At 44.6% G+C, this 21268-nt stretch overlaps 1 protein-coding gene across 1 annotated transcript; it reads left to right on the forward strand.

Annotated features, from left to right (window-relative positions):
* Positions 1–363: 363 nt before the first annotated feature.
* Positions 364–20859, forward strand: DNASE1L3 (deoxyribonuclease 1L3). The gene is given in 8 exon segments (XM_055079996.1): positions 364–785; positions 5558–5646; positions 8847–8936; positions 9741–9853; positions 12433–12545; positions 15359–15516; positions 20336–20432; positions 20743–20859. Coding segments are annotated over 8 exon segments (918 nt in total). The 5' UTR covers positions 364–644.
* Positions 20860–21268: the final 409 nt, after the last annotated feature.

Raw genomic sequence — 21268 nt, forward strand, 5'->3', positions numbered from 1 at the left:
GCCCTCGCTCGCAGCAACGAAGATGCAACGCAGCCATAAACAAACAAATAAATAAATAAAATAAAATAAAATAAGAAACAAACCAGACTCTATCTTAATTATGCCCATCAGGGTCATTGGTGAGCTGGAATCTGGGTGTGTCCAGGGATAGCTAGCTGCCAAATCCCAGCGATGGCAGAAAATCTGGCAGAATTTCCCACTGACCCTGCCCCGCCTTGCAGAAGGCTCCACACCCCAGGTGCCCTCTGGGGTGGACCATTTCCGAGTTCATCAATTTCCAGGAAAAGGTACATGGTATGTGACCACAGCAGAGATGACCAGATGTCACAGCTGGCTTCCAGAGGGGTTAAGAGTGACTTTGCAGAGACTGGTGCCTAGATTAGACTGACCAGTTTCCTCCCCTGAGTGACAAAACAAGGGATCCCAAAAACTAGCTCATTTCCTTCATTTCCCTGTGGAATGAAACCCATGATCTTCAGTTCCTCAGAGAAGTGAAAGCAGCAACAATGAATCCAGTAATTCCTGTTATCTGCAGGCTTAACAAGTCAGCCACACGAGTCAGCCGAGCCTGAGGCGGGGGCCAGGAGTCCGCTCTCCAGACACTGCTGTCCTCTCTTCAAGCCTTGAAGCCAGGGGAACCCGGGATGTCTCTGCCGCTGGCCTCCCTGCTGCTTCTCCTCCTCTCAACCCACAGCGCCCTGGCCCTGAGGATCTGCTCCTTTAATGTGAGGTCCTTTGGGGAATCCAAGAAGGCAGACTGTAAGGCCATGGATGTCATTGTGAAGGTGAGCCCCCTTTCCTGTCAGAAGGATCGCTGGACACCCTTCACACTCTCTCTACAGCTTTCAGACTTTAAGAGACTCGGGAGGAATTTAACTGAATTTAGTCCCTAGGGTGAAGGTAGCGTGTGTGTGTGTGTGTGTGTGTGTGTGTGTGTGTGTGTGTGTGCGCGCGCGTGCTCTCTCTCTCTCTCTCTCCGCACCCCCCTTTCTTCCTCGTTCTCTCCCCCTCCAGCCATCAACCTTACCCCAACTTCCAATTCTAATCTTTCTCCCCACTTAGATAAGACTCTCCTTGGGTAATCCGACCAATGTCTTGGGACTCTGCTCACATTCCTCTGGAGGCAGTTGACTCTATTTAGAGGTTAATTTATTTTTGATGTTGGAGTTGAAACCTTTCCCAGGACTCTGGGTTTTATTACCTTAGAAAATCCCAGAGGCACCACATTCTGGTGGGAGGGCCAGGAGCCCTAGGTTCAGCTTCCACCTGGCAGCCAGGTGCGCCGGCTCTGAAGGCCTTTCTCCTCCCTGAGCACCCCCCCCACGCCCCGTGCCTTTCAGCAAGAAAGGGTTATTGTGAAATGTAAATGCAGCACAGGGTTATTGTGAAAATGTAATGAGTCCATGATAAGAGCTAACATTTATAAAGCCTTCGCTAAGCCCGCTACATGCCAGGCACTGTAGACGCTTTACATAAGACAACTCATTTAACTTATGTTAAATAAGCTATGATCACACCTGTCATGTCTTCATAAATATTGGCCATCACCTCTTCACCCACAATTCCTTCCTCATAAAGCAGTTTTCTTTCTTAATAACAGCTTAATTTTTTTAATTATAAAGGTATAATTTTTAAATTATAAACTTATAATTTACAAATTAATTTTATTAAATTAAAAATAGTCATTATGGGCTTCCCTGGTGGCGCAGTGGTTGAGAGTCCGCCTGCCGTTGCAGGGGACATGGGTTTATGCCCCGGTCCGGGAAGATCCCGCATGCCGCGGAGCAGCTAGGCCCGTGAGCCATGGTCGCTGAGCCTGTGCCTCCAAAGCCTCGCTAAGCCCGCTACATGCCAGGCACTGTAGACGCTTTACATAAGACAACTCATTTAACTTATGTTAAATAAGCTATGATCACACCTGTCATGTCTTCATAAATATTGGCCATCACCTCTTCACCCACAATTCCTTCCTCATAAAGCAGTTTTCTTTCTTAATAACAGCTTAATTTTTTTAATTATAAAGGTATAATTTTTAAATTATAAACTTATAATTTACAAATTAATTTTATTAAATTAAAAATAGTCATTATGGGCTTCCCTGGTGGCGCAGTGGTTGAGAGTCCGCCTGCCGTTGCAGGGGACATGGGTTTATGCCCCGGTCCGGGAAGATCCCACATGCCGCCGAGCGGCTGGGCCCGTGGGCCATGGCCGCTGGGCCTGCGCGTCCGGAGCCTGTGCTCCGCAACGGGAGAGGCCACAGGGTGAGAGGCCTGCGTACCGCAAAAAAAAATAAAATAAAATAAATAGTCATTATGGACTATTTTGAAAATACAGAAACATATAAAGAAGTATCCTATCACTTGAAGATAACAGTTGTTGGTATTTGGGTAACTTTGTTATGGGCATTTTTCTACACAAAAATAAATACATAAATCTGCATCTACTTTGCAGCATGGAGACACCCTATATCATCAGTTTTGTATTCTGCTTTTATATGAGAAGTATTTCACATGTTATTAATATTCTTTTAAAACACAACTTTTAATGCCTTATGCTGTGTTTGCAACATGTTTCATTTAATGCCTTCCTATTTGGGGATGCTTAGGTTGTTTCCAATTTTTCTGTTGCAATGCATCTTCCTCTTTGATCTGTGTAAGTAATAATAATAACAATACTTTGTTGTTTGCCTCCTATATGGCTGGCACGGCTCTAAGTATCCATCTGTCCTCCAGCAATCCTGTGAGGGAATGACTATCATTATGCCAATTTATAGATGAGGAAACTGAGGTGTAGAGAAGTAGAAGATACCTTTTTACAATGGAAAACATTCCTCAAAGTGGGAAAACTAGACCAAAGGATTAATGCATTTTTTAAGGCTTTTGATACATATTCTAAAATGTCTTCCAGAAAGATCTAACAGTGATAAGTGACTAAATCAGCAGGCTGGCTGGATGACCAGCACCCAGCTCTCCTTGGTGAACCCTGCAAGGCTGATGCCATGAAATGCAAGCCTATTTTTTTTTTAACATCTTTATTGGAGTGTAATTGCTCTACAATAGTGTGTTAGTTTCTGCTTTATAACAAAGTGAATCAGCTATACATATACATATATCCCCATATCTCCTCCCTCTTGCGTCTCCCTCCCACCCTCCCTCTCCCACCCCTCTAGGTGGTCTCAAAGCACCAAGCTGATCTCCCTGTGCTATTTCGGTTGCTTTCATGTCCTGGGTATTGTAAATAGAGCTGCAATGGACATTGTGCTATATGACTCTTTTTGAGTTATGGCTTTCTCAGGGTATATAATGCAAGCCTATTGATGGAAGGATCCAGACTTGGACATAGTCTTCCTCCTCTGTCACTACACAGGTGCACCCTCAGCCCCCAGCACTTCTTAATGGCTGCACAGGCCAGTGCTGGTGGCTCTCTCTTCTATGCCCTTCTTGGAGACGAAACTGGAACATATATGTGCTCTGGAAACAGGACCAGTGGCATATTCCCCCCACTCCATGTCTTCGGAGAGGACGAAATTAACACTGGGATTACCCTGTCCTTGAGCAACAAATTCCAGCCCACCAGGACCCCCTACACAGAAAGGTCCCTGTCATCTCTAATGGGCTTCAACTTGGTCTGCACCCTGGTTTCCAGGTTATTGCTCGTCCTGAAGGAGCCACTCCTGCATTTTTACTGAGTTCTTCCTCACCTCTCAGGGCCTGTTCAAATGCCTCCTCCTCCTTGGAGACTTTCCTGATCCTCTGGGCAGATGTAATTAATTATTCCTCAACACTCTCGCAGCTCTGACTTTTATTTAGCACAAATTTCATTTGCCTCTCGTTGTAGCTAGTTCTTTGCATTTGTGTCTCTCACTGATAATGAGCCTCTGAGGGTGGAACTATATCTTAATAGTTCAGCATGCTGGGCTTTGCAGTCATGTAAACCTGAGTTCAAATCCTACTCTACCACCTATACCGGCTGTGTGACTTTAAACTAGTTACTCAGTCACTCTGAGCTTGGTTTCCTCCTATGCTTAATGAGCTAAAAATCGTAGACATCTGACAGGGTTGGTGAGGCTCAGAGTAGGCTCACAGTAAATGTTATCTCTTACAGTTCTTAACATTATAATTATACCTCTTTTTTTTTTTTGCAGTATCCAGCCTGGTATTCTTCACTTACTAAGGGTTTAATAAATATTTACTATTATTATTATTGTAATTATTCAAGCAAAGCCAAGAGGTAGGACGTGCAGGGGTCATGACCCTGGGCTCTGGACTTGGGTTGCCTAGGTTCACATTCTGCCTCAGCCACTTTCTAGCTGGGTGACTTTGGATAGTGTCTCAGCTTTCCCAGAAAGAACCTCAGGCTCTTTGTCTTTAAAATGGACATGATAATAGTACTTACCTCAGGGAGTCCATCATTTATTTCAGAGAAGTTAGTTAATTTAACAAAGCACCCAATCTGATACGTAAAACATAGTGCCCAACAATAAAAAAAACAAACAACCCAATCGAAAAACGGGCAGAAGACCTAAGTAGACATTTCTCAAAAAAAGACGTACAGACGGCCAATAGGCACATGAAAAGATGCTCAACATCGCTAGTTATTAGAGAAATGCAAATCAAAACTACAATGAGGTATGACCTCACACCAGTCAGAATGACCATCATTAAAAAGTCTACAAATAACAAATGCTGGAGAGGGTGTGGAGAAAAGGGAACCCTCCTACACCGTTGTGGGAATGTAAATTGGTGCCGCCACTGTAGAAAACAGTGTGGAAGTTCCTCAGAAAAATAAAAATAGAATTACCATATGATCCAGCAATCCCACTCCTGGGCATATATCCAGACAAAACTATCATTCAAAAAGATACATGCACCCCTAAGTTCATAGCAGCACTATTCACAATAGCCAGGACCTGGAAACACCCTAAACATCCATCAACAGATGAATGGATAAAGAAGATGTGGTACTGAATACACATGCACAATGGAATATTACTCAGCCATAAAAAAGAATGAAATAATGCCATTTGCAGCAACATGGGTGTAACTAGAGATTATCATATGAAGTGAAGTAAGTCAGAAAGAGAAAGACAAATACCATATGATATCACTTATATGTGGAATCTAAAATATGACACAAATGAACCTACCTATGAAGCAGAAACAGACTTACATACATAAAGAACAGACTTGTGGTTGCCAAGGAGGAGAGGGGAGGGGAGAAATGAGTGGGAGTTTGAGGTTAGTAGATGCAGACTACTACATATAGAATGGATGGACAACAGGGTCCTACTGTATAGCACAGGGAACTATAGTCAATGTCCTGGGACAAACCATAATGGAAAAGAATATTAAAAAGAAAGTATAAAAAAAGAATGTATATATATGTATAATTGAGTCACTTTGCTGTACAGCAGAAATTAACACAACATTGTAAATCAACTATACTTCAATTAAAAAAAAATAGTGACATAGTATGTTATGTTATAGTAAGTGCCCAATAAAAGATTTCATTATTTGTAGTAAATGGCCTCACACCCCTGGGAATTCTCTCTCTGCAGGTCATCAAACGCTGTGACATCATACTCCTGATGGAAATCAAGGACAGCAACAACATAATCTGTCCCACACTGATGAAGAGACTGAACGGGTAAAGACAGGGCCCCTGGACACTCTGTCGGCTCAAAGCCAGGTGCAATGGCATCTGAAAGTCCCTGGGAACTGAAACTAGTGTGAGAGCCAGCACTGGCTGGGACCACCAGGTCACGTGGCCAACACTGCCCAGGCTTTCAACTTTATTAACCGTGGTCCTGAGAATGTTCAACCGGCTAGTTTTAACATGATAAAGCAAAAGAGGGAAACGGGTGAGGAGTCAAGACCGAGAGAAATGAAAGAAACAGACTAGAGGCTGAGCTGAGAAGTACTGTTACAAAGAAAAGATTGAGCGCAAATATGAAATCATGATATACCCACAGGCTGGAATATAATGTAGCGATTAAAAGTCATGGTTACCACAGAATAGGTTAGAGCTAAATATTCTAGCATGGAAAGATGGCTACCATATATGGAAAAAAGCAAGTTCAGAATTGTAGGTAGAAGAGCCCATTTTAGCAGTCACACTACATCATATATGAATGAGGGTGTGCTTGGGTTTGCGTCGGCATAAAAGAAAGACAGGAAGGATGTGCTCAAACTGTCAATAGTGGCTACTTCTGGGGCAGTGGTGGGTATGATCGGAGGACCATTGTGGAAGCGGTGTGAGAAGAAAATGGGGAACATTTGCTTTTTATTTTACATACTTCTGTATGATTTGAATATTTGACAAAAATTCTGAATTGACTTTATAAATTAAAATTTTATAAATGAATGTCCTCGAATAGCTTTAAATGATATTGGGTTATATTTATGATTTATTTCTCAAAGAATTATCCCCCCAGAGTGAGTTAAAAATGCATATTCAAGGGCCCCCGTCTATTAATTCTGAGACACACTAATTTCTTAAAACTTCTAATATAATGTTTCTTTTGTAGATATAAGATTAAACAATAGAGTATACAATAGGTACCAAGTTCAATTATGTAAAAAAGCAAAATGAAACAAAAAACATACAAAAGATTCAAAGGCAATGAACCAAAATGTGGACAGCGGTACAAATTTACAAGGAATTTAATGTGATTTCTTCTTCCATAATTTTCTGTATTTTCCAGATTTTCTACAATGAGCATGTTACACTCCCCCTTCCCTTTTCTTATGAAATATTTCAAATACAGTTAAAAGCACAGAGGAGATAACAAACAGCTGTGTACCCGCCCATTGAGATTGAAAAAACAGTGTTATCTGGCCATTATTTTGCTATTTTTATAATTAGGAAAACTCACATTGTGTTTTAGAAATGAATGGTCAATCCAGCCTCATTAGGCTGGGGAGGAAGTACCTTGGATTCTCTCCTTCACACACAGGGCTCTTTGGGCTGACTGCACCCACCCGCTCTGAGCCTCAGTTTCTCATCTGAAAACTCAGACTTGGAGCAGTGTGTCTCCTTTTTAGCCTCCCAGGTCTTCTGTTTCTGAGTCTGCTCTTGACAATGACACAGGGAGTGTAGCCCAGGGGTTAGGCACCTATGCTCAGCTCAGACCACCTGGGTTTGGATTCTGGCTTTGCCACGAAGGGCAAGTTACTGAACCTCACTGTACCTCATTTTCCCCATCTGTAAATGGAGATAATAATAGAACCCCCCATCTTCCTGGGACGTGGCGATAATTAAATGTAATCATGCATGTAAGTGGTTGAGCTGTGCCTGGTATGGAGCAGTGGCGACTAAACGTTGAGATGTTCGTTACTAGTCAAAGTAAGGGAATTGTGATGGCAGGTGATGGTCCAGAGGGCCGTAAGAAACAGCTACCGTTAATACCCTAACCAGGGTATCACAGCTGCCAGGCATCCTGTTAATCAATTTACATGTGCTATTTCATTTCCTCCCCACAACAACCTGTAGAGTAGGTACTGTTACTGCTTCCCTTACAGCTGAGGGACTGAGGCACAGAGAGCAGGGACCTGCCCAAGGTCACCCAGCCAGTAAATGGCCAAACCTACTTTTGAACCTGGGTCGTGTCTGTCTCCAAGGCCAATGCTCTATTCTGAGCCCCCTCAGCCGTCCTTGGAGTGGCCCTGGCCAGTTTTCAGAATTATGAGGGACGGAGGGGACGGGGTCTCCAGGTACCTGCCCGCAGTTGGTCTGGATTAAGTCCTCCGAGCCCCCAGTGGTCTCGGTTCTCCCCAACCTCCCTAGACTGTGCCACGGACTCCAGGCAGAGCCAGGCCTGTTTGTCTCCTAATTCCCTGTAAGCCAGGAGGGCCCCTCCTCACTTCACAGATGAGTCATTGCGAGTAGTTTGCCAACCCAGGACTTGGCAAGGCTAGATTCAGGACAGCGCCAGCCTTCCCAAACTGGAAGCCCAGCAGAATCCACTGTCTGCACTCCTGGGGCTCCCATGACCAGATCTGCCTTAGAATATTCATTCCCAGGAATTTCTGTAGGGTCTAAGTTGGCCCCTAAACACTCTGCTTTTTTCCAATGGAACCTGAGAGTATGCCACAGCTTAGACATGCCCCAGATCTTCTCGTGGGAAGATGAAGTAGAATCGCGTCAGGCTCTGCCCAGGGTGGAGTTATCAGCAAGTTTGGCAAACACATCTGAGAGTCAAGTTTCCCTGATAAGGGTGAGTGGTAACATCAATGGGACTTCAGGACAGTATCCTCAGCCCCCAGGACAGAAACAGTAGCTGATTTGGAATCACAGTTCCAGGATTTGTGAGAAAATGCCTGGGGGTTTTCAGAGCAGAAGAGAATGTCCAAAAAAATGTTACTGGGAATCCTGCATGTGATAAATGCTCAGGAGTGGTGCATGGACAGGGTGACCTAGCGAGGTATACTCCACCAGGAAGTATGAGGTGCAGCCCAGCCATGGGCCAGAACAGTGTTTGGGGCTGACTGTGGCCTGAATCTTTCATGGTCTCAGTGGTGTCCCACAGGTACAGGCCAAAGCAGGTGGATTTGGGGGTGAGTAGGATCTGAGTTCAAATCCCAGCTTTGTACTTGCAAATTATAAAAATGGAGTAACGATAGTACCCACCTTATAAGGACAAGAAATAATGGCTGTAAAGATCCTGGTAGATGTTACAGTCCCAGTCAATGGTGGCCCTTCTTATGAGACTCAAAGCTTATGATGAACAGAAGCCCTCCTACATGACGTCATGGGAGATACAGAGGCAGACTGGAAGGAGGGGAACCTAGGCAGTAGAGAAATGTTTGTTCTTTAAGATGCAATGTAAACTGTTTTTTGCCTTCCAGAAAATCAAGAAGAGGCAAAACTTATAACTGTGTGATCAGCTCTCGTCTTGGAAGAAACACATACAAAGAACAGTATGCCATTCTCTATAAGTAAGTATAAATTATGCTTCCTGGAACATGGTTCACTTATCAATTATGACTGTGAATAGAATCAAAATCTTTTCTTTAAAACCAAATTTGGGGCTTCCCTGGTGGCGCAGTGGTTGAGAGTCCGCCTGCCAATGCAGGGGACACGGGTTCATGCCCCGGTCCGGGAAGATCCCACATGCCGCTGAGCGGCTGGGCCCGTAAGCCATGGCCGCTGAGCCTGCGCGTCCGGAGCCTGTGCTCCGCGATGGGAGAGGCCACAACAGTGAGAGGCCCGCGTACCACAAAAACAAAAAACAAAAAACAAAAAACAAATAAAACCAAATTTGGATCTCTAACCAGTTCTCAATATTGATCAAAATAATTGCTGTCAAAATCAGGGCTGATGCAAAGTATTAACTCTTCAAAACTAAGCTACTGGTTGACTCAGTGACCTGGTCAGGAGAGTGAAGAGTTCTTTTTTCTTCATGGTCAAGTCCTGGCTGGGGATGGAAACCTGAGTTGCCCAGCATGGCTGCTCTGAGACTTCATATTCTCATCTTCTTCCTACTAATAATTTGTTTTGAGTTTGACCTTTAAGTTGGGAGTTCCCTAGATAACTAGTATTGCTCAGATGTTCAGCTCCCAAAGGGCTCTGGTCCTTGAGAAGACTTGACTGAGCCTTGTTCTCGGGCAAAAGATCCCTTCCAGCGCTCAAGCCCGCAGGGGAGGCCAACAGAGCTGTGAGAACCTACGTCTCTCCTTCTTGAAAGAAGGAAGAAGAAAAACAACTCATCTGGGAGGACTTTCTTTTTTTTTTTCTTCTAGGGAAAAGCTAGTGTCTGTGAAAGAAAGCTACCTCTACCATGACCATCAGGCTGGCGATGCAGATGTATTTTCCAGGGAACCCTTTGTGGTCTGGTTCCAGTCACCACACACCGGTGAGACCCACAGGCCCCTCTCACCCCTGATATCCCCAGCGATCCCATACACAGGCAGCAGCTCTGAGTGTGGGCTGTGATCCCAGGGTTTACGCAGCATCTTTAGTGAGGCATCAGGCTTGACATGACCGTTAAGAACTTCTAACACTTGAATGTAGAGGATGCGGTAGAGTTTGATGACACCAGGCTGGGCTCTCAGAATGCCACGACTCAAGACTTCCTCAGCTAAGAAGCCACTTTCTTAAATCAATGATAACCTTACTCTGTTTGGAGCATTTAGGCTGATGGAAATTATTTACAAAAATCCCTTAGTCCCAATCAAGTACAGCTATTCCTTCATTTGAAAAATTCGAGCAATGGCCAGCAAAGATGATCTCCCAACCTAGAATCACACTGTCCCTCCAGTACCCACTGAGCAATCTCCCCCACAGACTGGGGGTGGAGAGGAAATCCAAAAGATTGCACCCTGATCTCTGACAACAATAGTACTTGTATTAGTCACTAACAATTATTGATCCCTGATTAGCGCCAGGTTCCTGTAATCTTTGCAACACCCTGCAAGGTAGCAACTAGGATTATCTCCACTTTACATTGGGAGAGACTGAGGTTCAAATAGATGGAGTCACTTATTCAAGGTCACCCAGCAGTTACAGAAGTGGACGAGCCAGGGTTGCAACTCAAACTAGCATCTTGGGAGCCCACACTTTTTACCACCATGCAACCCTCAATGGACGGTCAAGAATTAATTTGGTTTATAGACTGGAACTATATAGAATCAAATATTTTTTCAACACCCACTACATGTCAGGCTCTGTTCTGGGCACTGGACAAGACAGACAAAAGGTCCCTGCCTTTGTGAAGTTATGTTGCAGCAGGGGAGACAGAGAATGACCATATAAATATATGCAGAGCTGTACATATGAACACCTATATCTATACTATACAAATATTAACATCTTGAACTATGAAGTTCACTATTTTGGCAGAGGGTTAATTAGCTCAGGGGCAGAGTATTTCAGGAAAACAAACATGGGAGAATGCTCGGAAATTCTCAGTAGGAAAACAAACAAACAAACAAAAAAATGAGGAGATGGGGGCTATTGAGGGCAAGAAACGCCTTTCAGAGAGCATGTTCAATAATTGTCTTTGTCATGCACACAAGTCACATTTAGCTGACCTGGCAGTGTTAGGAGAGGCCCTCCCCGCCAAATGATTATTTCTTCTCTGAGAGAGTCCCCAGCCTTTGTGAACTGCTGAACAAAACTGTTTGTCTGGAGCTTCCACCCTTCCCTACCCCTCCCCCGCACACACACAGCCCGGCTGGGATGGCACTACAGCTGTGTCATGTCTGGAGTCTTCTATCTTGCCCAAGGAAATGTCTTTATGTCCCGCCTGTTTGGGATTAAAGATGAAGGAGTTGGCCATTCATCTATCTTTTCTTTCCTCCGTTCATTCTCTCATTCATTCATTCATGTATTCAATCAACAAACATATCTGAGCGCCTTCAATGTGCCGGGCATGGTGCTGGGTGCTGGAGCCAAGAGGGTGAACAAGACAGATAAGCCTGCTCTCACAGAGCTTAGGTTCCCGGGGGCCAAACTAAGGAGCCAAGCAGGTAATTTCAGAGCATGAAGGCAGTAGGCAGGGTTCACTGAATAGCGGGGTGAGGGGCCACCTTAGACAGGGCAATCAGGGATGGCCCCTTGGAGGTGACAATGGCTGTGACCCGAAGAAGCCAGTCACAGAGAGGTGGTGGAAAGGCATTCTGGAGGGAGGGCACACAAGCTCAGAGGTGGGAAAGGAGCTGGGGTGTTTAGGGGACCAAAAAGAGGTTGGGGAGTGGAGAGGAGGAGTGAGGGGGAGAGTGAGAGACAGGCTGCTGGACCAGGGTGTGGTCCAGGACCAGGGTGTGGTCCTGGAGACAGGCTGCCTGCTATGGGACTTGAGCAGTGATCACTCAACAGCCCCCTGCCCCTGAGTAGGAGTGGGGACCCAGGCACAGAACAAGGGAAAGCCCGAGGAGGAGGTATTCAGAATGACACAGATGGGCAAGACGCCCACATCCCCTCTCTCAGGCTCCCTCAGTCCCTCCTGGTGGGGGAGGTTTTTAGACACTCCACAAAGGACCACTTTGTGTTTTGAATAAACTTTTCCAGGCTTTTTTTTTTTTTTCTGATTACAAAAGGAGTATAAACTAACAAGCCTCAATTTTTTAAATGAGAAAAAACATTTTTTCTTATTACAAAGCCAAACAGCCTTCATATTTTTTTAAAAACAGAAAATACAGGGTTTTTTTAAATGAGAAAATAAAAACACCCACAAGGCCAGTGAGGAACACTGTCTACCAGCTTTCTCTTAGCCACGCAGGGCGAGTCGGAGAAAAGAGGCTTTCGTGTGCTGAGAATAGCTGCCTTATGACCCTAAGATCATTCAAATCTCAACCACTGGACCCTCTGGAAATGGGGGGCCCCAGACGACACAGTCCGTGCCTTTTGGGGGACAGCCTGTTTCCCTCAAGCAGTGTTCGTGGAATCTTGCCAGAGGAAATGTGTGACCTCCGCCTCTTTGCTCTTCCTCAGCTGTCAAGGACTTTGTGATTGTTCCCCTGCACACCACCCCTGAGACATCCGTTAAAGAGATTGATGAGCTGGTCGATGTCTATATGGATGTGAAGCGTCGCTGGAACGCGGAGGTGATGACCCTCTGTGTCTGCTGATTTCCCGTCTAGCAGGGGCAGAATCTGGTCCCTGAGAGGCATGAGTGGCTCTGAGGGAGGGTGAGGACGCAGGGCCTGTGCAGACCACCACCACTTTAGAGCCTCATTTTAGGCCTTTCCTCAGCCCTAAATATCTTTCTGCTGAATCTGCCTGGGTCCCATCCATGTGAGCCTTGGGAATTCATACCCTGCTCCACTAATGATGGCTGCCAACATTCACTGAGCGAATGAGTAGCTGGTGCCGGACACTATGCTAAGGCTGGACATGGACAAGTTTATTTAATCCTCCCAATAGCCTGATGAGGTAACTATTTTGATCATTGCCACTTCACAACTGAGAATAGTAAGACAAAGAGAGGTCAGGAGTCTTTCAGCTACAAGTGACAGAATATCAAAACGGCTCATGAAAAGGAAGAGCAATTTATTGGTTCAGGCATAGCTGGACCCAGGGCTCAGACAAGGTAATCAGGGCTTGTCTTGTCTCTCTCTCCATCTCTTGACTTTCCTTTCCCCTGGGTGGGCTCCATTCTCAGGATGGCTCCACCCTTGGGATGGTAAGATAGCTGCCAGCAGCTTCCAGAGCAACTGACAAATTTTCTGCCCCACAATGCAACAAATACCCTGGGATTGAGTCTCACTGGCTACGATTGTGTCACATGTCCATCCCTGAACCAATCACTGTGATCAGGTGGTTGAGATGCTCTGATTGGTTAAGTCTGTTTCAGCTCTACCAATAAGGTGGAGGAGGGAGATAGTTTCCCAAAGAAATTAGGGGTGCTGTTCTCACAGAAGGGGAATACATCCACCATCCCTCTTGGTTTCAATTATTTCCTCACGTGGACAACAGGGATGCCACCTCCTGTGTCTGCGAGGCCTATGAAAGCTCTTGGCAAATATGGAAGTGCTTCAGAGGGCTCTTCCTCATTCCTCTTTTCTCCTTTTGAGATGTGACTCCAGTGACCCCCTTCCTCCTCCTGAGTTCTGCTGCTCAAAGTGCAAAATCAGTCAAATGAAGTGTGGACACAGAGCTGGAGCATGGCGCACACAAGGGGTATATTTCATTGCTTATTTGTAAAAAGCAGGGCAAGAGAAAGACTCGTTTGTTCCTAAAATTATAAATTCCGCTCATTCATTCAGCAAGAATTTGTTGAGCATCTGTTAAGTGCCAGGCAGTGGGGAGCCATCAGTGGCACAAAAATGAACAAGAGGGGAAACTCTTGTGCTCTGAGGGAGGGGCCTTCAGTGAAGCTGATCAGGGTTCAGTAGCCTAGAGCAGGTCACTTTACCCCTCTATCCTTTTTCCACAGGGCTGTCAAAGGTTCCTTCTACCTCCTGGTGTTTACTGTAAGATTTAAATTAAACTTTAGAAAATGCTTAACGCTGAGCCTGGCACACAGTGAATGCTCAGTAAATCATGCCTATATTAATAGAAGCTGGTTGACACTCGGGTTAAGGACGACATCCTGTCCTCAACTGCGCCCACCAACCTCAGGGAAAACCATGATACCCAAGGTCAAAATAAAATGTTTTTGACGAAAACTCTAAAGTCAGCAACAACGCCAAACAATAGCACAAGCAAGGAAATCTGCGTTTCCTCTTGAGGAATATTAAAATTCTGTTTCAAGAGCCCAGCAAGGAAAAACATTTCCAAGATAGAATGCTCTGATGGTGGCCTCGGGGCAGAGACGGACAGCTCATTCTATCACCCCCCCCACACCCCCCACTTAAGCCTCTTCTCACTTCCTCAATAGGCAAAATTTCCACAGGGGTAAGTTCCTAGCTTCAAAAGAGGAGAGAAAGAGCACTGCCAAAGCTGTCAAATATACCACCCGAGTTCATTTTCCCTGCTTGGAAACAAAAGGCATCAATTCATTCATATGTTTATACCTTACAGTAGTTTAAGCCAGAGACAAAAGAAGTGAGGGAATAACTGAGCTGGATTCTTCCATCCCCACCTAAATCTGCACCCTAAATTAGAGAGATTTGGTAACTAAGAACAGGAGGGAGCAGCTACAGCAAACAACCTTCTTCCCACTGAGAACACACTTTCTTGTCATACTCGCCTGTCAAATACTCATCAGAGCTGTGACTCAATTTTAAACTGTGGCCTCTTCTTTTAAAAAGCAAAATGAAATTACGACCCTTTATGATTTTGCTAGGGCTGCCGTAACAAAGTACCAAAGACTGGGTGGCTTAAACAACAGAAATTTATATCCTCACAGTTCTCGAAGGCTGATGTCCAAGACCAAAGTGGCAACAGGGTTTGGTTCTTCTGAGGCCCCTCTCCTTAGTCTTCCCTGTGTCTATGTCCTAATCTCTTTTTTTTTTTTCTTTTTTTTTTTGCGGTACGGGGGCCTCTCACTGTTGTGGCCTCTCCGGACGCGCAGGCGCAGCGGCCATGGCTCACGGGCCCAGCCGCTCCGCGGCATGTGGGATCTTCCCGGACCGGGGCGCGAACCCGCATCCCCTGCATCGGCAGGCGGACTCTCAACCACTGCGCCACCAGGGAAGCCCCCAATCTCTTTTTATGAGGACACGAGTCACATCAGATTAGGGTCCACCCATATAACCTCATTTTACCTGAATTAGCTCTTTAAAGGTCATCTACAAATACAGTCACATTCTTAGGTACTGGGGGTTAGAACATATGAATTTGGGGGGACACAATTCAGCTGATAATAGAACGCATCGTTTATTGGGTGTGCGAGGTGGAGTCATTGCTACCAGTTCTGCCTGAAAGCATTAGACAACAATGCCTACAGGTGACAGTTTCTAATCTTGTCTTTCAGAATTTCATTTTCATGGGTGACTTCAATGCCGGCTGCAGATACGTCCCCAAGAAGGCCTGGAAGAACATCCGCCTGAGGACCGACCCCAAGTTCATTTGGCTGATCAGGGACCAAGAGGATACCACGATCAAGAAGAGCACAAACTGTGCCTATGACAGGTAGGAGGCATCTGCCAGACCACCGCTAGCCCACACAGTGCTTGGTGTGCATTGGAAAAGGTGGCCCCCTCTTGGCAGATGAAGCTCTTGGCTTGGAGAGCTGAGCCAATTAGACTTTAAGCTTCTCCACTGGGTACTTTGTGCAGTATGCAACCTGCGTGGCCATATATGGTGGCCTTGGTCACTGTACCTTAGCAGCAGCAAGTGCAGGCTTTGCTGTCAGACGGGCCTGGGTTCGAATCCTGGCTCTACCACTTAATATGTCTGGGACCAAGAGACTTAAGCTCTCTGTGTCTTTGTTCCCTTACCCGTAAAATGGAGATTGTAGTAGTGCCTCACTCACACATGAAGACTAAACAAAGTAACATATATAAATCTTCACATGCAATGTCTGGAATATGGTAAATGCTCAATATATTCATTGGCTGTCAATTATTCCATCACAAAGACATACCACAGTTTATTCACTCAGTCCTCTGTCACTGGGCATTAGTTTATTACCAAGGGTTTGCTATTAAAAGCATAGCTGAAATGAACATCCTATATAAGCATTTTGTGTTTATTTATGATTTCCTCAGGGTTAAAGTCTAAAAATGAGACTAGTTAGTGCAAGGAAATGTACACTTCTAATGCTTGTGCTATACACTTTTTTTTTTTTTTTTTTGGCTGTGCCTCACAGCTTGCGGGATTTTAGTTCCCTGACCAGGGACTGAACCCGGGCCATGGCAGTGAAAGCGCCGACTCCTAACCACTGGACTGCCAAGGAATTCCTACACATTTCTAAATGCAAATATATATATTTAAATAATAGCATTCTCTGGTATTTGTAAAGCCTCCGTGAAGATTTTCAATCAGCTTTCAACTTTGCTCCTTAAGTCAGGAGGGAGGTGAGGGGTGACTTGAAGCGTGTGAATGTTCATGACTGGCACATCCACAGCGGACCCCACAGGCAGGAAAGTCCCTAGGAGCCCTGTTTCTAGCAGTGGTTGCTGTTCCCCAAGCTCAGTCTGCACGAGATGGCCATCTGCAAGCAGACAGTTTCCATTTCTCTAGTTTTGAGTTCTGATTTTCCTTTCCATCCCATGACCTCCTCTGTTCCTGTTAGAGCTTTCAGGGCTGGTGGGCCCTCTGCAGACATCATCACTCCTGCTCCCCAAGGTGGAAACAGCCCTGGCCCTGGGGAAAGTAGAACCAAGGTGAGAAGTTACAGGAGACTGAGCTTCCTGGGTACCTGCCCCCTCCATCCCATTTTGAGGGGCTGCAGCAAAGCTGGTTGGAGAGGGCCACTCACCCACTCGCCCACTTGCACATGCCAGCTGTGTGGCCTTGGGCAGGTCAAGTCCCTTCTGTGGTCGCATTCTTTATCCCTGGCAGAGGAGAGGGAGGTGATCGAAAATAACGGAGCAGAAGAACAGTGAATCCCAGGGAAAGATGGATCAGATGGGGTGGCGGAACAGGTTAAAAAAGATGTTTACTAAAGGACCCCCAGTATTACGCACTTGTATGCCAAAGGATGGCAGGATTACAATGTGCTTTTTTAAACATTAATTTCTTGTTTTGCTGCTCTGAATTTTCTATGTTTTCCGTAACAGTATATATCTTTTATGGTTTGTAAAAAGGCATGTGAGGGGAGAAGATGAAATGGCCTCAATTCCAGTCTTTGTTCTGTGTGCAAATATTTATTAAACACTTTCCATGTGCTGAGTGTTAGTGGACAGGCTGAGATGCCCAGAGCTGGCTGGGCACTGGAGCAGCCTCAGGGAGCTTAGTGTGATCCGCAGACTCACCGGCATACAGAACTAGCAGAAGTCTGAAATGGGGGGAGCCTTAACTATGCTGTTCTTGACTCTCTGGGTCTGAAAGGATGGCTTCAAGAAATCTCCACCCAAGGGACTTCCCTGGCAGTCCAGTGGTTAAGACCTCTCTCCTTCTGATGCAGGGGGTTTGATTCCTGGTTGGGGAGCTAAGATCCCACATGCCTCGGGGCCAAAAAGCCAAAATAACATCAAACAGAAGCAATATTGTAACAAATTCAATAGACTTTGAAAATGGTCCACATCAAAAGAAAAAAATCTTAAAAAAAAAAAAAAAAAAAGAAATCTCCACCCAAATGCGAAGAGTTTACTTATGGAGATTAGTTTAAAATTAACCAGGTGGTCTTGGTCGCAAACAAAGGAAACCAGGTCAGCTGGTCGGAATCAGGGAAAGCTCATTGGACAGTCATGGGCTGGCAGTTTAACCCAGCTTGTCATTCTTCAGCCAGTCAGCTGGGGCCATGTAGACCCCAACCGCATCACCACACTCGGGATACATTAGATTCTATTTAACCACCACGTTCCCATTTAGTGTCAACACTGCAAAGCAACTGTACTATGGTTTTTCTCTATATTTGTCTTTAAATCTATTCATTTATTACTGAAATAAATATATTTTAAAAGGAAATTTCATAAAGCTAAGGTAAGAAAACAGCACCACTTGCCATAAATAAAAAATAATTGCAAAAGTAAGCCCAGTGAAAACCGAACAATGTTACATTATACCTTAATTCTCTTGTCTGCAGAATGCTCTCTCTTGGTCAAAATAGGAGCTTAGGGAGGCATTAAAGATAAACCAGAACCTTTCTCCACAATTGAATCAGGAAAAGTGAAAATAATTGCAAAGGGAACATTTTTTCAGTACACAAGCCATTGCAATGTGCTGTGATGTCCGTGTATCTTCTACAGCCAGGGCTCCCTGCTCACACAAGGGACACTGTCCTGGTGCCCACAGATCACCGCAGAGCTGACCCTGTTTCCCAACCATAGGCACTGTCCTGAGGGTCTCTGTCGGGGAGGGGGAAATTTCTGCCTCAACCCCTCTTGAGTTCTTATGGCTGGACTATAATAAAATTGACACAAGACCAATTAATAGGAGAAAAAGAAACAAACCTTAACTTGTGCACATGGAGGTCTCATAGAAATAGGACCTAAGAAGTGATCAAATCGCAGCAATATCTTTTTTGATCTACCTCCTAGAGTAATGAAAATAAAAACAAAAATAAACAAATGAGACCTAATTAAGCTTAAAAGCTTCTGCACAGCAAAGGAAACCATAAACAAAACAAAAAGACAACCCACAGAATGGGGAGAAAATATTTGCAAATGGAACAACTGACAAGGGATTAATCTCCAAAATATACAAACAGCTCATGCAGCTCTATGTCAAAAATACAAACAGCTCATGCAGCTCTATGTCAAAAAAACAATCAAAAAATGGGCAGGAGATCTAAATAGACATTTCTCCAAAGAAGACATACAGACGGCCAAAAGGCACAGGAAAAGATGCTCAACATCACTAATTATCAGAGAAATGAAAATCAAAACTACAATGAGGTATCACCTCACACCAGTCAGAATGGCCATCATCGAAAAGTCTACAAATAACAAATGCTGGAGAGGGTGTGGAGAAAAGTGAACCCTCCTACACTGTTGGTAGGAATGTAAATTGGTACAACCACTATGGAGAACAGTATGGATGTTCCCTAAAAAACTAAAACTAGAACTAGCATATGATATAGCAATCCCACTCCTGGGCATATATCCAGAGAAAACCATAATCCGAAAGGATACATGCACCCCAGTGTTCACTGCAGCACTATTTACAACAGCCAAGACCTAAATGTCCATTGTCAGAGGAATGCATGAAGAAGATGTGGTACATATATACAATGGAATATTACTCAGCCATAAAAAATAATGAAATAATGCCATTTGCAGCAGCATGGGTGGACCTAGAGATTCTCATATTAAGTGAAGTAAGTCAGACAGAGAAAGACAAATATCATATGATATCACTCCTATGTGGAATCTAACTTAAAAAAATAAAGATACAAATGAACTTATTTACAAAACAGAAACAGACTTACAGATATTGAGAACAAACTTATGGTTACCAAAGGGGGAATGTGGGATAAATCAGGAGCTTGGGATGAACACACACACACACACACACACACACACCTTGAGAACACATAAACACGGCAAGATTTGGGGGAGGGATAAACTAGGAGTTTGGGGTTAATATATACACACTATCGTATATAAAATAGATAACCAACAAGGACCTACTGTATAGCACAGGGAACTCTACTCAGTGTTCTGTGATAACCTATATGAGAAAAGAATCTTAAAAAGAATGAATATATGTATGTGTATAACTGAGTCACTTTGCTGTACACCTGAAACTAACATGACATTGTAAATCAACTATACTCCAATAAAATTAAAAAAAAAAAAGTGGTCAAAGCAGGCAGCTTTTATACTTTTTAGACCAAAAAAACAATACATTTGTGAGGAATTGAGAGGACAAAGAAACACAGGTTTTGGGTTCTCAATGAGTGAAGAATATAAAGAGAATTTGGGCTTGGAGTAGTGAATGAAAGAAGCAAGAAGGTTTGTTCACACAGGCTTCTTGGCCTGAATTCCCTTTCTCTGGGGATAAGGGTGCTGGTCCTTCCTTCTACCTCCAGATGCAGGGAGTGCATCTTTCACAGGGGAGATTTATTTCCGGCTTTCAGGGAGACCGACAGGAGGGTCAGAGTGTCCCTACTGCATTAGCCGTTTAAGTAACTTTAATTCAAGATAATCAATATGCCATAGTGGCATATTTTGGGGTGGCCCACCTTGAGCTTCAACACAAGCTAAAACCAGGGTTGGACTTTTGAACTCCATGTGAAATTGCCAAGCGGCTCAGTCATTCTAGATGTCAAGCAGGAAGCCTGGTTTGATCTCAGAAATCAACAGGGTGGATTAATGTGACTATCTTCCCTCTTCTTCTCCAGGATCGTGCTTAGAGGACAAGAGGTTGTCACCTCTGTTGTTCCTCAATCAAGCAGCATCTTTGACTTCCAGAAAGCTTACAGGTTGACCGAAGAGAAGGTATAGCTGTCATCTTGTTTTTCTGTGCCACCGTCCTGGGAAGATGGGTTGGTGTCACCCAATGGTGGTTCAGGTCACCAAGGGAGATCTGACATTGAGCCACTGGACCTTGAGTCTCAAAGTCTATGATTCCGTGACTTGAGGACCTGCCTCAATTTCTGACTGAACTGGTGCAGGGACAATTCTCCCAGTGCATGTTCTGTTGGGTGACTTGGGGCACTTCATCCTGGGCCTCCCTCAGCTTGAATTCATTCATCACTAAAATGAGTGTCTCTTAATTTCCAAATTTATCTCTCCTTTCTCTTTACAGGCCCTGGATGTCAGCGACCACTTTCCAGTTGAATTTAAACTTCAGTCTTCAAGGGCCTTCACCAACAGCAAAGAATCTGTCTCTCCAAAGTAGAAAAAAAAGACCAGTTGCGCCTAGATACAAGGGTGCCATTTTATTAACCATTTCTTGCCTCTACATAAAGCAGCTCCAATAGGTATGAACTGTTCCCAGCGCTCAGGAAACAAGACTGGCCCAACTGCTTTCATTTTTCAACTTGTATCTAATTCATCTTGAGCCAAATTGGGAAGAGTGTCTTCTATTCTCCCTCTAGAGCTCGAGCTCATACCTCCCCTGAATTACTCAAAAGGAAACTACAGTCTTTTGCAGTCCAAAACGATGGCCTTCATGTCTGGAGCTAGAGCCCCATCAGCTGTCACTGCTCTACCTGCCAAGAGAGGCCGCAGGAAGAGGAACATCAGCTTTCCTTCTTCTTGAGGGCGTCCTGTTCGTTGCGAAACGACCAGAAATGCCAAGAACACCAAGGCGCCAACTGTAGCCCATGATT

The sequence above is a fragment of the Physeter macrocephalus genome, chromosome 18, assembly GCF_002837175.3.
Source record: "Physeter macrocephalus isolate SW-GA chromosome 18, ASM283717v5, whole genome shotgun sequence".
NCBI lineage: Eukaryota > Metazoa > Chordata > Mammalia > Artiodactyla > Physeteridae > Physeter > Physeter macrocephalus.